Genomic DNA, 17,281 nt, shown 5'->3' with positions numbered 1-17,281 from the left:
CCTCAATTTTGAGTGTTAGTTGTTTTGTAATATGACTGCGAAACGTAAACGCAACGAACTTACATTGCAAGTTAAAGTTAAAATTATCGAAGAAGTAGACAATGGAGAGAGAACGAAAACTGAAATGGCCAGAGAATTTAACATCCCGCAATCGTCGTTGTCGAAAATACTAAAAAATCGTGAAAAGATTGAATCGGCTTTTGCGAGTTCATGCAGATTATCAACAAGAAAAAGAATGCGAGGCCAGAAACATAAAGAAATGGAAGCTACCTTGAGCAGTGGTTTTAAGATATGCGTGCAGCAAACTTGCCAATTTCTGGACCTATGATTCAGAAGAAGGCAGACTACCTAGCATTGAGGTTAGGAATTTTAGACTTCAAGTTCAGCAATGGTTGGCTACAACGGTTTAAGGATCGCAACAATCTTGTTGACAAAACTATGTGTAGGGAGTCGGCAGCAGTAGATACGACCAAAGTTAAATGTGGTAAACAATGCCTATAAGAAAAAGATAGTGCAAACCAGAATTGATACTTTTTTTTTAAACCAAATGTTTGAATAGAAAATGTGTCATGAATGCAAGTTTATTGAAGTTTGTATTATGATATATTCTGTAAGTGTTGCATTGTGTTTGTTTTCTTCAGTGTTTACATATTGTCATGCATGTAGTGAAGCCAGCTTATACTACCAACGGTGTGTATTTCAATCAATTTTTTTGTCATGATATCCCAATAGTTTGGTTAATACAAACCCTCGTTATTACAAAGTGCTAAACTTATGGTCCCTTCAGGTTTGTAATAATGAGGTTTGACTGTACATTTTATAAATATGCATCCCATTTATTATGACGTATTTACTGTATCTTTGATGTAGCTGGAAACTGTATGAAGGTTGACCTAGAAATGCAAACAAATTTTTTCTTAAAAGGAACCCAACTAAAAACCACGGAAAAAGTAGAATCCACACATCACTAACTGAAGCCCTCTTAAAATAACGTGACGTACCCTAAACCTTACAATTTTTATACATATATATCTCATGTAATTATAATTAGTACACACTATTTACATAACTTTGCATAATTTATAATGTTTATGTTAACCTAAAGCAAACCATATATTGACCATATCTTAGACAGAAAAAATATTTGTCAATAGTGAATAAAAAAAATTGCACAAAATCTTTTATGAATCCAACACATACTAAGTTCACACTTACAATACTGAACCACTATTTTCCATCAACAAAAATCCTTGGATAAGTTTTCATTCATACACAAGTCAACATTCTCACTCCAGCCAGGACAAAAAAATAGCTTATATTTAAAATGCACTGACAGCTGATTTTGAAACAGCAACAGGGACATTGGCTGGCCACTTACCTCGTGGGTTAACCTGAAATAAATCTGCTGATTAATGTGAGCTTCCATTAGAATGGCACAAACATACCTGTCAGCCACTTCCACTCACTGATTCAGACTGAAGCGGCTAAAAGCCGCTCCCACCCCGGCTGGACCTCGAGTCGTGGTGATGGCCAGAGCTCTTGCGGCGGTGGTCTCCGTCTTGAGCTGCAAGCCCACGTGCGCAAACTGTAGCAACACGTCTGTCATGACAGTATGGCAGGGTGCAGTTGCTGCTAGCTTGTGACAATCACGCTCCAGCATGCAACTAACTGCCAGGAAGAAATGACCGATTATTTCAAGGAGGTGACTACAACTGTCATAATTTCACCAGTCCACAAATTTTTACATCTTTAAGTAGAGGAACGATTTGATTGTCGTGTTATAAACCAGCAAATATAATTTTTAAAAAAGGTGGATTTCATCTATTATCATCAACAAAAATTAAGTCACCTGTAATAATAAGTATATATCAAGCACAATAACAAACAACCACTTGGACAATTTGTGTTGACCCACTTAAATGTGTATACATAAAACAATACTATGGTAAAACCTCGGTATAACAAACTTGACAGGAATGATTTTGGGTGTGTGTGTTATAGTGAGGTTTCTTTATAATGAGGTGAATTCAAACCTAACAAGTATTACATACTACAAAAATAAATAGCTGTATAATTAATAGAGTTGAATTTGGGATGCTAAGGGCTGCGGCAGAGTCAGGTGAGTAAAATCTAAGCCAAATATTTGCAGGTTTATCAAATGAAGAAATACTTAAATTTGTTTCAAGTCATGACTGTGCAAGTCGGCCTAAATATTTTAGCTAAGTAGACCTTTCTGCCTCCCTGAACAACATTATACAGAATGTCTATTTTGTGAGAAAAGATATTGCTTCCTGTTATCTTATACTTTATCTAAAAACTAAAAATACATCACCAAACGTTAAGTCTTGTCAAACTACTGCACATGGGGCATTCCATATCAAAACAACCAATAAAATAATTATTTTAAACCTTGAGGTTTACAAAATGTATCTCATTTTGCTGATTGCATTCTACTCATTAGTATGACCAAAAATAGAAAGTTAAAATTTTTTTTGCACTTTTGTTTTTGATCTATAAATTTTTCAAACATTAAAAAACAATAGTTTGTAGGAACGTTTTTAAATATTTAAAATCATGTAACTCTAAAACCATTTGTCCTAGATAGCTCAAAATTGTACCATTCTCTTTGGAATGACAAGGGCTTTAATATGACATATAACTTGAGTGTATCACATCACTTCATCTTTTTCCAAAGAATTTAAAACTATAAAAAACCAAAAATTTGAATTGTTTTAATTTTGATGAAAATATATACAGGGTGTATCAAAATTCATGTTACAACGCTTGAGGGTAGAAAGCTCTTATTATTTGCAACCATTTTTGCCAATAAACATGTTGCCGGAAACACGTAATTAAGCTCCTGTAGCCCCAAAAAGAGTCAGCGTAGGCAACCCGTTGTAGAGTGTTATGTTGTGGATGTGCAAGCATTCGAGTAGAGAAATAACCTTTTTAATTGTGGCACAGATTTTAATTTCACTCTGAAATCAATCACAGCTTCGGCTTTGTTCCACAACATTGATATTGTTGCATACGTTTTAACAACGTGACAGTCTAAAGCAACGGCTCAAAAACACGCCCACCTTTATTGACACAGAGGTGGCAACGGCGAATCATGTTTTCACAGACACACTGGAGCATGTGTGGAGTCGACCTTATGATTTCGAACGCTTCAATGATTCGCTATGTAAGCTCTTCTACCGTTTATACTGGCGTAGCGTAGATAAGCCCTTTTACGTAACCCCACAGAAAGTAATCTAACGGGGTTAGGTCCGGTGACCTTGGCGGCCATGCAAAAGGGCCCGCTCGTCCAATCCATCGGTTTGGAAATGTTTGGTTTAAATACTCTCGCACTTGCAGGGAAAAATGAGGTGGTGCCCCATCATGTTGGTACCACATCACACGTCGGACATGCAATGGAACCTCTTCAAGAAGACCTGGTAGTTCGTTCTGAAGGAAGTGGAGGTATCCGGCGCCGGTAAGTCATGGCGGAAGAAAAAAAGGCCCGATGAGTACGCCGTCAAAATACCGGCCCACACATTAACAGAAAAACGTTCCTGGCGACCTGTAACACACGTTGCATGCGGATTGACATAATTCCAAACATGACTGTTGTGCGAATTGAGAATAGCGTCTTGAGTGAACTTGGCTTCATCGCTGAATAAAACAGCTAACTCGGGGTTCCTCAATACTCTTCGAATGTACCAACAAGAAAAGGTCATGTGAAGAGGATAGCCCGCCGGACCCATGTGTTGCACTTTTTGAAGGTGGTACGGGTACAAGAGTTGCTCATGAAGAACTCACCAAACAGCCATTTTGTCAGCATCCATATCGGAACCTTCTGCCCTTGTGCTTGTATCCGGACTCTCCTCAAATCTCTGAAGTACATCTTCTTCAAAACTGGGAGTACGAACCCTGCGTGGAGCACCAGCATTTTGTCTTGGAAGGCACATGTACCAGTATCACGCATTCGCTGAGTAAGTCTTGCAATAAGGGTGTGAGCTGGAATCCTACGACCCAGATATCGTTCTTCGTACAGACGACGGGCGGCTCGTCCATTTTGTCTAGCTTCCCCATAAACAAGCAGCATGTCCGTGTACTCACTAAACGTGTACTCCATTGAGCTCCACTAAAACGTCCCCCTTTTCAGAACCACAGCGAAAGAAATGACACCACGAGTTTGCTTGTACGACAGAACAGTCAACGACAGACCACCAGTGATATCAAAACACACTGCGACACTGCGATGTCAAGCTGCCACGAACGGAAGAAAAGAGGTGAGGGCGCCACCAACAGAAGTAAAAAGGGGCGGGGGTCAGCATTCAATATTACACAGTCCTCTTGAGCGCTGCCCGGCGTCGTAAACACGTAATTCACCATAGTAACGTCTATCTCGCACAAAGCCCAACGGGTTGCCTACGCTGACTCTTTCTGGGGATACAGGGGCTTAACTACGTGTTTCCGGCAACATGTTTATTGGCAAAAATGGTTGCAAATAATAAGAGCTTTCTACCCTCAAGCATTGTAACATGAATTTTGATACACCCTGTATTTTATACCAAACCTCTTTAGTAAGTTGTGTATAAAGTCTCATGATGGCATTCCAATAGTATTATATTAAAATGATTTTTTATGAAAATGTATGCGTGTGAAAATGCTGCTAATTCATGACTTGTTACATCATAAAAAACTTATCTAACTGTGTTTATTTAAACCTGTCCTAATAATTGATTGTCCATTATACCATAAAAATTAACTTAAGAAACGTTAGGTCTAAATAGGGCAATAATAGTTTGTTTGGTAAATATAACAACTGGACCTAACAGGAGTTACTCAAGCAGTGACATGTTTCTTTCCTGTCTCAACTTGCAACCCTGAGCCAACTTCCTCCTACTAAGGCTCGTGTCTTCAGCCATTGTGTTGTGACTTGTCTCTGAGTGAACAAGTGCTCTGTGCAAGTTTATAACATACAAATGGATAAACCGTGGGGTAAATATTGTTGCAATCCTTTTAATAAAGACAGGCAACTAAAAACTAAAAAACCTGGGTTACTAAAAACCTAAGGAATGTCACACCATGGATGACAAAGCTAAATTATGTTATTGAAGATGGAATGAAAATTTGTACTTCTTGCCGCTTAGAGTTAAGAAAGAAACAATCATAATCAAGTTCTGAAAGTTTAACAAATATTCATAAATTACTATTGGCTAAAAATGTAAATACAAAACCAGGCTGCAGTAAAGATGATCCTAGGTATATAGATATAGAATCAGGTATAGAGTTTTTTAATGCATCATTGAAATCAATAGAAGTGCCTCTTGTTAAAATAAAATATATATCAAATAAGTAATACTGAAAAGAAAAACTTGACAAAATTAAATTAAGATTTAATGAAACTGTTTTCCAAGCTGGCAACATAGAAGAGGATAACAAGAATCCACCAGATGACTCGCAGACAGAAATTCTTAATCAGCTAAAAGAAATATTTGCAACAGCAAGCAAGAGTGAAAAACTTCAGAATTCAACAATTTTACTAACCAGTTGATCTTGTGCAAGACTGGAACATGAATTTGGTATTAGTAATTATATGGCAAGGAAAGCATAATAACTCAAAGAAAATGGAGTGCTATCGACACCTGATCCAAAACATGGGAAAACTACCTCAGGCAACAGGTGTGTTGGTAACGGAATTTTGTAATGATGACGAAGTGAGTAGGCAAATGCCTGGAAAAAAGATAATGTCTCCATGGGTAAGGACACTGAAAATAAGCCATTTCATGTACAAAAATGGTTGATTTTGGGATATTTGCATGAAATTTACAATATTTTAAAATAAAAATTCCCATATTTAAAAATTGGCTTTTCAAAGTTTGCAGAACTGAGACCCAAGAACTGCCAGTGGCAGTCATTTTGTCTGTGTTTGCGCTGCACAACAAAATATAAAACTAATGTTTTCAGGAGGTAGGTTAAATAAATTGACACTTCCTGGCTCTGAAAGTCCTCTATCTTGTTACAAGGAATGTATGGTTAAAGTTATGTGCAATCTACCATTACAGGCATGCTTCCTAAATGACTGTGACTAATATCCCAATATTGAGGAATTTAAAGAGTTTTTCGAGGAGGAAATCATTGACAACACTACTTACAAGCAATGGATTACTGTTGACCAATGCAATTTCAAAACATTTACCAAACCATTTGATGACTTTGTTGAAGAACTTGGCAATCAATTGAGTAACCATAAAAAACATGATTTTGTTGCTAAACAAAATCAAGGTTTTTTCTGAAAAAAGTTGGAAGAAAGTGAAGTTGTAGTAACATTGGATTTTGCCGAAAATTATTGGTTTCTTCTGTAAGAAAAGGCTCAAGGGTTTCATCGGAAAATTCTATGGCTACTGTACACCCTTTTGTAGTATATTTCAAGGCAAGCAATTAAGAACAGGTAAACAAGAGCTAGTTCACCAGTTTTGTATTTATACCAGACGGTATAACACTCAATACTGTCATTGTTCATGCTTTCCAGAAAAAGTTAATCCTATTTCTGAGAAATTATATGCCAAATTTGAAAAAGGTGTACTATTTTTCATATGGTTCAGCTGCACAGTACAAAAATCATAAGAATTTTCTGAACTTTTGCTATCACAAAGAGGACTTTGATGGACTTGAGGCTGAGTGAGTGGCACTTTTATGTGACATCACATGGGAAGGAAGTTTGTGATTGAGTTGAGGGTACGGATAGAAGGCTTGCTGCCAAAGCCAACCTCCATAATCCATTATAAAACTCGATTCCAACACTTCAGCTTTTTCAGTGGGGTGTGAAAAAATTTTTCATTACATTTTTTTTATGTAACCAATGAAAAGTATATAAATGAAAAAAAAAATTCAAAAACCAAGGTTTGAAAAAGATGTGGCAGTCCCTAGGATCCAGAAACTCCATGCCTTCATCCCCCTAGTTCTAAATAGGGTCAAAACCAAAATTTACCCATTTTCTGATGATTCAGAAACACATAGGGTACATATCAGCTTTAGTGATGAAGACATTCATTCCATTTTAAGAAATTTTGGGATTTTTCACTTGTGCTTACGATAAGGAGTGGTGGTTGGCACATGTTGACTCAAAAGATCATGTTGAAAAAGAAGTTAGTGTTTCCTTTCTTCACCCAATAGGATCATCATCAACATTCACATATCCTAGGAGAGCAGATACCTTAGCACTGCCAATAAACTGTATTTTGTGCAAATTACATCCAACCACAGCAACAAGTAGAACCTACCAGGTACTAGCAGATGAGATGGCCGAAGCAGCACAAGTTTTGGCAAAAAAGAGAACACACCTGTACTAATTGGAAGTGTTAAAAGAAGGGGGGGAAACTGTTCCTTGAGTGTAAAGGAAGTTGAATTTTATGTTTGATTAAAATGTGTAAAATGATAAGTAATTTAAATAAAATTGAGTGTTGTTTAAAAGATTAACAGAATTTCCATAGATTAATTTACATAAAAAAACCATTTCAATATGACACCATTGAATACCATCATGAAACTTTGTACACAACTTGGTTTGGTATAAAATATATTTTTTTTCACCAAAATTAACAATTTTAATGTTTGTTTTTTATAAAAAAAAAACTTTTTTTTTTCCAAAAAATATAAAGTAAATGTGATACATTCAAGCTATATGTCAAATTAAAGCCCTTGTCATTCTTAAGAGAATATTACAAATTTGTGCTTTCTAGGACAAACAGTTTTAGGGTTACATACTTTTATATACATCAAAATGTTCCTACAAACCTTGAGTTTTTTAATTTTTCAAAAATTTATAATTCAAAAACTAAAGTTATAAACAATTCAAACTTTTCATTTTTAATCTGGTAAACTAATATCTCATATAAAAAAATCAAAGATCTGAAGAAATCATGTTTTGACCATTGGTTGATTTAGTGTGTAATAACCCACATGGTTTATCCAACAATAACCTAATTTGTAAGTAAACAAAATTAATCCATCAAAACTAACCTCCAAAAGAGAAAATACATTAAGTAACATTTATTTTACCACAATTTGGAAACAACTCTTAAACTACTGCTAATTTTAGTTAAGTACCACTTCCCCAGAATCTAAATTAAATACCAGCATTCATTACAACAATCGCACATTTTCACAGGACACAGATGTAAAGTTGTGTAAGTAGGAAACTTTCTAGGCAATTTTCAGAACATCAATTAATCGAAGTGCTTTTTTTGTTAGCTAATGTTGGTACAATGTGTTTATTTTCATTACCGTGTTTTATCGCATAATCGTCACACGCGCGTAATCGTCGCAACCATATTTTAGGCTGTTAAAATTGGGATAAAAAAACATCTCGTGTAAACGTCGCATGATGTTTTGGTCCCGCTAGTAGATGCCGAGCGCTTTGTGTAGGTATCTTTTCCGTATAAAACAATGTACTTTAAAGTAGATATCTAATATTTATTCGATCATTACCACTTACTTAATAAATTAATGAAAAAATACGAAGTTGTTTGGCGTGTAAAGACTTTTTAAACGTTATTTCCTTTATCTGATCGTCTGCGTCGCCGCGGTGTAGGTATAATCTAAAATTTAATTTTGGTCATTACCACTTATTTATTTAATTAACGGAAATACAAAGTTGTCTGACGTGTAAATTTTCTTTTACAGACGTTTTTAAACGGTATTTCCTTTATCTGATTGTCTGAGTTACCGCGGCGTACCGCTTATAAAAATGTAGCCAGCGCATCATTCGTGTATGGTTATGTTGCTTCCCGTATGGAGAGCGCTCACGTAGTCGAATATCAATATCTCGCCGATTGGATGCAACGCGCGCTCTGTCAGGTGCCGAGTTAACTACATTTGATAGCTCGCATTCTTTCGTGGTAAGTGTGTACTACGACACGTTAGTTCACGTCAGATTCAAGTGGCTTGCGTTCGTGTTAGAGTTTTGGTTTTTCTATTTAAAGTTGGGGTAAGGTTTTTGTTTAAGGAATTATTAATATAAATTTTTTGGCGTGCTCTTGTATACTCCACCTTTTTTTAAATAAACGTACTTTCCATGAACTGGTTTTGTTTTTATGAATAACTTTACCTAACAATTTTTTTTTTCCGCATTATCGTCACACCCCTACTTTTCAAACTTGATTTTAGAATAAAATGTGCGACGATTATACGAGAAAACACGGTAGATTCAAAGTACGCTTCAGTATGTATAGTTCTATTGTCAATCAATTGTAAGATGGCAGTAGTATTTGTTTATTTGCTGATAAATAATATATTTATTTATGAAGCAAATGGAAAAAATATGACAATCCCACAGCAACATTTTGAAGATTTTTCATTTTTCAATCGATGTAGTTGGTGTTTTTGATGGAACTGTGAAAAAATCCTTCATTGTTTAGACATAAGATTATAAATATAGCATTTTGGTGGGACCTAACAGCTGATTTGTTATGAGGATTTCGTTATAAAGTAGGGGTGCGCGGGATCCCGATTCTTCGGGAAAAAAGTCGAGAAAATAAGCTTCCCGAAATGCCGGGCAAGAATTTTCTTACTCCTGAATATTTCGGGAAATTGTTTAAAAATTTACAAATGTCTATTAATCACGTAAAACATGTTTAATATCAATTCAAACTGTTTTTATAACAATATGTGTTATGGATTCGTACATCTCCGAAGAGTTTCCGTTCTATTTCAGTGCAAAACATATTTTAAACGTATGCCGATCATAGCGACAGCTGTAGTGTGCAGTGAATTATGATAATTGTTTACACATATCTAATTGGAATAACATAAACGTGCATGAAGTACATTTACATATTGTAGGCATTCATAAATATATTTCTTTAATGGTACACATTTGCAAGATACATGAATAGTTTTATAACGTTTTTGCCGTCATCATTGAACACTTAACCTAAAACCACTATGTGTACATAGACCAAAACCGAAAACAAAACACATGCGCGATCCAACCATTTCGCCAAAGATATAAGAAATACTAGACTTGCGTTTCGTAACGAAGCGTAACTTTTCTCATTACTTAATAGCAGTGGCGATGTAGAGAACTGTATTGGCACTGTGAAAAATATGAAATCACGTAGTTTTACACCAAAGCTCAAGAGTATTTAAATATCTATGATTTTGCTTTGGGAAAAATAAAATAGTTGTTTAGTTTCGCAGGCTTTGTCGGCTGACGTTACGTTTATAAGGCTTGTGCAAAGTATCTGTTCCTCATTTTCGATACTGTTGTATATTAAAACAAATAAACTAGCAACCTACAAATAATGGAGGTCGCAACCGATCAGCCTGTTACTTGTAAACCTAAAGGTGTTTGGAAGTATTTTGAACGTCTAACAGACAGTAAATCCCTGGCAAAGTGTGTCTCGTGTGGAAAATTTTTGAGGTGCAAGCATGGAAGCACGTCTGGATTACTAAGACATCTCAATTAACATCCCTCTATAAAAAAGGAATTCGAGGATGCTAAAAAAAATGAAGTCGTCGCTGGAAAAAGGGCAAGTGAAGCAGACACAAAAAATAGCAGCAAAAAACAGTTATCTTTGCAAGAAGCGTTTGAATGCAAATGGCCATCTTCTCATCCATGTGCTGAGAAGTTTGTAGCATTGCAAAATGGGTCATAAGAATATTAAGAATAAATTTGAGGTGAAGGATATTTTTTTTTGTTGATATAGAAAACAGTTCAGATATGTTAAGAATTGTTATTAATTACTTTGGTTAAATTTCATGGAAAGCCTTAAAATACTTATTTCCTTGAGATACTTAATTATAAATTTGAGGGTTAACTCTAGTTCATAATAATTAATGTTGATATTTGATAATTAATGTCAGTAATTAAAGCAGTATAGATTATAATTTTACAGGACATCATTTTTAAACAAAAGTTTTTATATGAATTTCAACTTTGTTTACTAAATTTTTAACATTGTATTTGAATTTTTTGGGTAATTTTATATTCTATTGGATACTGCTAGTGTAATATTTTGAGAATAGTCTGGAAGGTACAGAAGGAAGAGCGGACAGGCGCGACACTCTGGCGCCAGAAAGCTATTTTTCACTTTGTAAATGCGTGTTTGGGATTTACGCGTCACGTTGTACGCACAGCTGTAGCGACCGTCTGGAAGGGTCTCTGGAGGCTACCACTAGCCAGCCAATCAGGGCAAGCCCTGGCGTCAAGTGATGTGCCCGCACGAATTTCCTTATATGGTCATGTTTTGGAATTATGTGCGCTGATTGGTCAGTTGGCCCACGGGGTTGCCTCCCTTGTTTTCACCTTTACAAGGGAAGGTAATCTCGTCGACCAAGTCACTTGTTGCTCGATCGTCGCCGAACTCGGTCGCGTCGTCGGCAAGTCACGAAACAAATGAAAAATTATTAAGGGACAATTTAACGCCTAGGGGCTGGGGCCACGCTGTAGTTTTTTAACCTAATTTCATTTTTTTTTCGGACTATGTATTAGAAATTTAGGCCCTAGGCGTTGGCATCGGCCCGACTCGTGTGATTTCGGTCCGCGATCAACGGTACCTTGAGTTAGGTAATTAACCAAGGGACATTACTAAGTTTTGTTTTTTCTTCTTTGGCGAGTGACAAGACTCCTCGACCATCAACGGCAATATGTATGGTGCTGTGGTATGTATTTGGACCTCATCCTATCAAAATTCAAAGATATCGTTAAAATTCGTATAAGAAAAGACAAAAACTGTACAAGTAACGAAGTTTTTCTAATTAAATTCATTTGTAAAATTGTGTATTGAAGCCATGTAACGATGAGAAAAAACATTTTTTTAAAGAAATAAACAAAGATAATTTAATAAACTCTTTTATTTCCAAATAAAGCAGAACCTCAGGAACATTGTTTGTTTTGTATTGTTACGTTTCTATGTGTGGTTAGCCGGGCAAAAACATACAACGTAACAAGTTGACCCACGCCATTGGAGAATGGGTCGCGAGCAGCTTCTTGCCGTACAGTACAGTACAGTAGACAATGATAAATTTCATAGGTTATGGCAGTTGCACAGCCACTGTACAAAGTACCTTCAAGAGTTACTTTCTCGCGAACAGTAATTCCAAAAATGTATGTTGACGCTAAATGTAAAATAAGTGAGGAAATAGCTTAGGCACTTGCCAAATGTCAATCTGTTAAATCAATGGCTTTTACTTTTGATTTGTGGACATCAGGCAGAAATTCTGCTTATATGTCAACCACTTGCCATTTTACTGACTACAGTCAAACCTCATTAATACGAATCCGCTTAGTACGAAATTCCCGTTTATGCGAAGTACTTTCATAGTCCCGGAAAATAAAGTATGCTTTCCTATGTTATTCAGTACTTTTAGTACGAAATACAGTTAATATGAATTACGAAGTTGTTTTGATCCCTCAAGTAGCTGTTAACGTGTATAAATAAACGGTTAATACGAATTTCACCGCCGAAGTCTAAAGTAAATCACGTCTTCATAACCGTCATGTAAACAAAAGTTTCTCCAAAGATATATGTATGTATCCTATAGCGCAAAATGGTCGAAAAACAAGATGAAAAGTTCATTAAGTTCAACTCTAGTGGCGATGTTAGTAACTAAACTAGAAAAGATGCCATGTTGTAAACGGAAAACGAAAAAGGAAAGTACTCTATACGTAGGGACAGGAACTTTTCGGTGAGTAAAATTAGTGAAAAGCGGTGAGCAAAAATGCCAAAAGCGGTGAGAAAAAATGCCAAAAGCGGTGAGGAAAAAAAAGCGGCGAAATGTATCTACGCGTACCTTTTTTAAGAAAAAGTTAAATTAACTCAGTAATGAATAGTCAAAATGTTTAGAACTAATATTTAGAAGTGAAAAACCCTTCAAACTTAAAAGTAGCTACTCTTCCAGAATGTCAAAACTTTTGGGTTTAGAGGGAAGTATATTCCTAACTCAGGTGGTATGCTAGGCCAAAAAGTTAGGTTTCTTTAGTTTTAGGTTTGGTTGGTTTAGGTGAGTCTTATTTTATATTTGGTAAGTTTAGCTTAGGTTAGTTTTAAAATGCCCATTTCCAACTAGCTTAAATTGGGTTTGGTTTTGAGAGCTTCTAAATTTAAGCCACTCCATGATTACAGATATTGATGTAGGCATAAACACAAAACTTCAACACATTTCTTAATCCAGCTTAAAATACTGGGGTCCTGAAGTTTATGAAGTGGGATGTTCACTTTGAGGAACACCTCAGTGGTCTCCATAGCAAAACGATGCGCTTCAGTTTTCCTTTTTTTTTTTTGCTTGCAGCGCACAAACACCACTAGTATGCTGCAGTGCTACAGTAGCGAGGGAAGAAATGCGTGACTTTTTGTGCTTTTTACTGCTTATGTGCTTAACAATTGAGGGGTTGTTACCACAATGCCGAAATACAACAACGCTCAACGTACAATAACGCCGAATGTCAAAATTGACCACAACGCCGACAGCTAGAAAACTGCTGTGTACCATAACGCTGAAATAACAACTGAATGAATTTGTGTGTGTTTCTTAAATGTACCTTAACACCAAAATACCACAATCAAACCTAACCTTACCTAACCTAGCGTAATATAACCTAACCATACTTAACCTAGCCTATCCTAACATAACCTAGTCTAACCTAACCTAGTCAAACCTAACCTAATCTAACCTTTGTGGAAGTCCTGGAATGACATTTTTCGGCTTTTATGTATTACGGCGTTGTGGTAATTCGGCGTTGTGGTACACAGTAGTTTTCTAGCGTGCCGGCGTTGTGGTCAATTTGGCATTCGGCGTTATTGTACGTTTGGCGTTGTGGTATTTCGGCGTTGTGGTGCGTCCCCCAATTGAGTCTCTACGGTCCCAATTGACTCTGTAATTACAGTATTTACAAAATAAAACTGCCTTATCTGTCAAATAGAGACCATCAGAAGAAAATTCTTAGGCCCTATCTAGTGTGTTTATGTCATACTTCGTTCAGTTACCGCAACGAATAGCCACCGAACAATAATAAATGCACGCATGTGCAGTAACCTAACAACCGAAGAAAAAAATCACATACATCCATCAATTTGTTTGTTGCAGTTTAAAATTGTCTAAAGTATTTTATGGTTAAGTAAATTATGAAGAAAATAATTTTCGTTGATATCAAAATTTACGCGTTCTGAACGCGGTATCGTTTTTTTCTACCGAACACGCTTGATTGTATGACTAAACAACAATCGATTGTTCGTAAACGTTCATGTTCTTTCTCGCATTCTCGTACTGCTACGTTGGTAACATGTTAATTGAGAAACGCGTTTTGTTTTGATAACTTCATGGCACGAGAATCAAATGTTGAAGCTTGTAATGTTAAAATGCAAAATATAAACGGTCCTGGATCACAGTCATCTGTGGTCGTTAACCTCGCCGTGATTAATTGCCACAGAATGTAGTTTTTGTGGTTATGGTTGGAGAAAATAAATTGTTTACCTAGTTTTGCCTAGTACTGTTGCCGGCACGGTGAAATGTATTTTTATGTAGTGTTTTATTGTTTTATTTTTTATTGGTGCGCTGGTGTTACGAACGGAAGATGAATTATATCTAAATTATATGTGTTTGTGGCAATTTAAGCTTCGAATAACGAAATTTTGACCAAATTCGCGACGAAACAGTGGAAAATCGCAAAATTCACATTTTCGTAAAAAAAAAAAAGCCAAATTCGCGAAATAACGACGGTGATTCGCGATCGCTAAAAGTACCTGTCCCTATCTATACGTTATTAATATTAGTTGTCGGAAGTGTACATACGTAGAAGTTTAAACAATCTATGGAAAAAAAGCTCTGATATTTTCCATTGTTCATGCACGTGTGTCTTAACCTCAATTTTGGGTATGAGTTGTTTTGTAATATGACTGCGAAACGTAAACACAATGACCTTACATTGCAAGTTAAAGTTAAAATTATCGAAGAAGTAGACAATGGAGAGAGAATGAAAACTGAAATTGAAGTTTGTATTATGATTTATTCTGTAATTGTTGCATTGCATTTGTTTTCTTCAGTGTTTACAAATTGTTATGCATGTAGTGAAGCCAGCTTATACTACCAACAGTGTATATAATTTTCTTTATGGTTTTAAATATAGGCATTTAAAGTTCAATCAATTTTTTTTGTCATGATATCCCAATAGTTTGATTAATACAAACCCTCGTTATTACAAAGTGCTAAAATTATGGTCCCTTCAGGTTTGTAATAATGAGGTTTGACTGTATTCATATAATATGAAAATATATTGTTTGGGGGGATATCACTTTCCTGGTGGCCACACTGGAGTGGCAATTACTGACAAGATTAGTAATGTGTTAGAAGAGTGGAAATAAAGTCATTTACACATCCCATTGTATGCAGTTACAGACAATGGCAGAAATATTTTGCTGGGAATTTCATTGTGTAATTCCATCAATTTTGAACAGTTGCACTGTTTCGCACATACCTTATAACTTGCACTTAGTGATGCAAAACACAACGCAAATAGTATGGCTTTAATGCTTAAAAAAATTTGTTCAATTGTTGGACATTATAAGCACAGTGCGAAATCTACTGGAGAGTTGCATGTAATACAGGAATCTTTAGGTCAACCTCCTGTCCAACTAATTCAAGACTGTGAAACACGATGGAATTCAGAATTCCTGATGCTTGAATGATTGCTAGTAGTGGTGCACCGATGCGGATACAGATGAATCGTAATCGGCGATTATTGGTACTTAACTATTAATCGTAATCGGCGATTATCTTAACGATTACTTTGCCGATTATTTACGTCCCGGCGTAATTAAGTTGGTTTTTACCGTGTAATATTTTGTTACACAATTTTTAGGATGAAATACGGTAATATTTGTATATATTACAAAATTCATCTAACTCCGTCATATCATAATTACAGATATTTTGTTAAGTTTAATAAATCTCATTGCCTCGAACAATAAAAGACATTTTTCCTACACGTTTATTTACGTTTAGTCTTTTGTTTAGTGGCCTTGTACATTACCTATAGCCAGAGACGTAAAATATATGGCACACAATCAAAATACCACAAACAGTTGCAGTGGATTCTATGACAATCTTTTCGAGTCGTAGTAGCAGTTCAAAATCGTGGTCCCGATACCTTCTAGTTTTTATCACTGCGTTTTACAAACTCGTTATGGGCGTCTTTGATAACATTATCCTTTTGTTATTTGTATGACGTGAAAAGTGAAAAAGTATTTATAATTTTATATATTCAGTCAACATAAATAAAATCACATGTGCTAGTATTGGTTTTTAGTCATTTTTATATAATTATAGTGAGATGGCGAGTAGGGAGAAAAAAAGTGAAGTGTGGAAACATTTTTCTATAAACTCAAGTGAACAAAATAAAGCAGCATGTTTACATTGTTAAACGGTAATTTCTTGATGCAACCTTATGTGATAGTCAATAATAATGCTAGTTTTCCGCAGCAAAAACTTACCCATTGTAAATTACAATTGTTAGACTGTAGTTCAAGTTGTTTACAATAACAAATATAAATAGAAGTTAATTTAATTTACACTTTGCAATGACTTAATAGTGTATTTTATATATTTTTATACTGTTATTATAACTGTATTCTCGATTTTATCTAATCTTGTTATTAAATTCACATGGGAATAAAAATTTTTGTGTGCATTATTACACTTAAAAAAATTTCATTATAATCGGTAACTGAATCGGTATCTGCCGATTATTGCTCTCATAATCGGTAATTGAATCGGTAAAGTCATATCGGTGCACCACTAATTGCTAGCATGTAAAGATTCTTTCACAGCATATCTGTGCCCAAAACAAAATTGACAATTTAACTGTTTCTGAGTGGAAATTAGTTGAGGGATATGTTGAAATTCTGCAGCCCATGCACCAGGCTACCATTGAGTTATGTGGTGATAACGCCAACAATATCCATGATGGTCATACCAATTCTGTTTTTGCTGAAATCATCACTTGAACAACATATTTCTATAAACACTAAAATGCCATACTCAAGTGTTGTTTCATTTGCAAAATTGCTTTTACAGTCTATTAAAACTAGATTTCATCTGTATGATCGGAAAGAACCATACTGTACCACAAGAAGAAAACTGTCTTGCAATGGAGCACTTGAAATCAAAAATTCCCGACAATGACGATAGGATACACACAAAATGGGTGAGTTGTGGGTTTTTATTTGCATGCTTTTTAAAGCTACCCACCCTCCAGTTTTAAAATGTGGATCATGTTCTTAGTTAAAAATGTTAT

The 17,281-nt window shown here is 35.5% G+C and overlaps 1 protein-coding gene across 7 annotated transcripts in view; it reads right to left on the bottom strand.

The window, feature by feature from the left end:
- The window catches only part of LOC134531725 (luc7-like protein 3), a 97,245-nt gene that overhangs the window by 37,248 nt on the left and 42,716 nt on the right, over positions 1-17,281 (bottom strand). For all 7 annotated transcript variants that reach the window (XR_010075075.1, XR_010075076.1, XR_010075073.1 and 4 more), the window contains one exon: positions 1,446-1,564. Coding sequence is in view for 2 of the 7 variants with exons in the window: in XM_063367566.1 (XP_063223636.1) it covers positions 1,485-1,564 (80 nt within the window). In the remaining 5 variants the exon portion in view is untranslated. The remainder of the gene's footprint in view (positions 1-1,445; positions 1,565-17,281) is intronic.

The sequence above is a fragment of the Bacillus rossius genome, chromosome 5 (genome assembly GCF_032445375.1).
Source record: "Bacillus rossius redtenbacheri isolate Brsri chromosome 5, Brsri_v3, whole genome shotgun sequence".
NCBI lineage: Eukaryota > Metazoa > Arthropoda > Insecta > Phasmatodea > Bacillidae > Bacillus > Bacillus rossius.
Note: the sequence above shows the minus strand (reverse complement) of the source record. Positions and strands in the feature narration are given on the sequence as shown.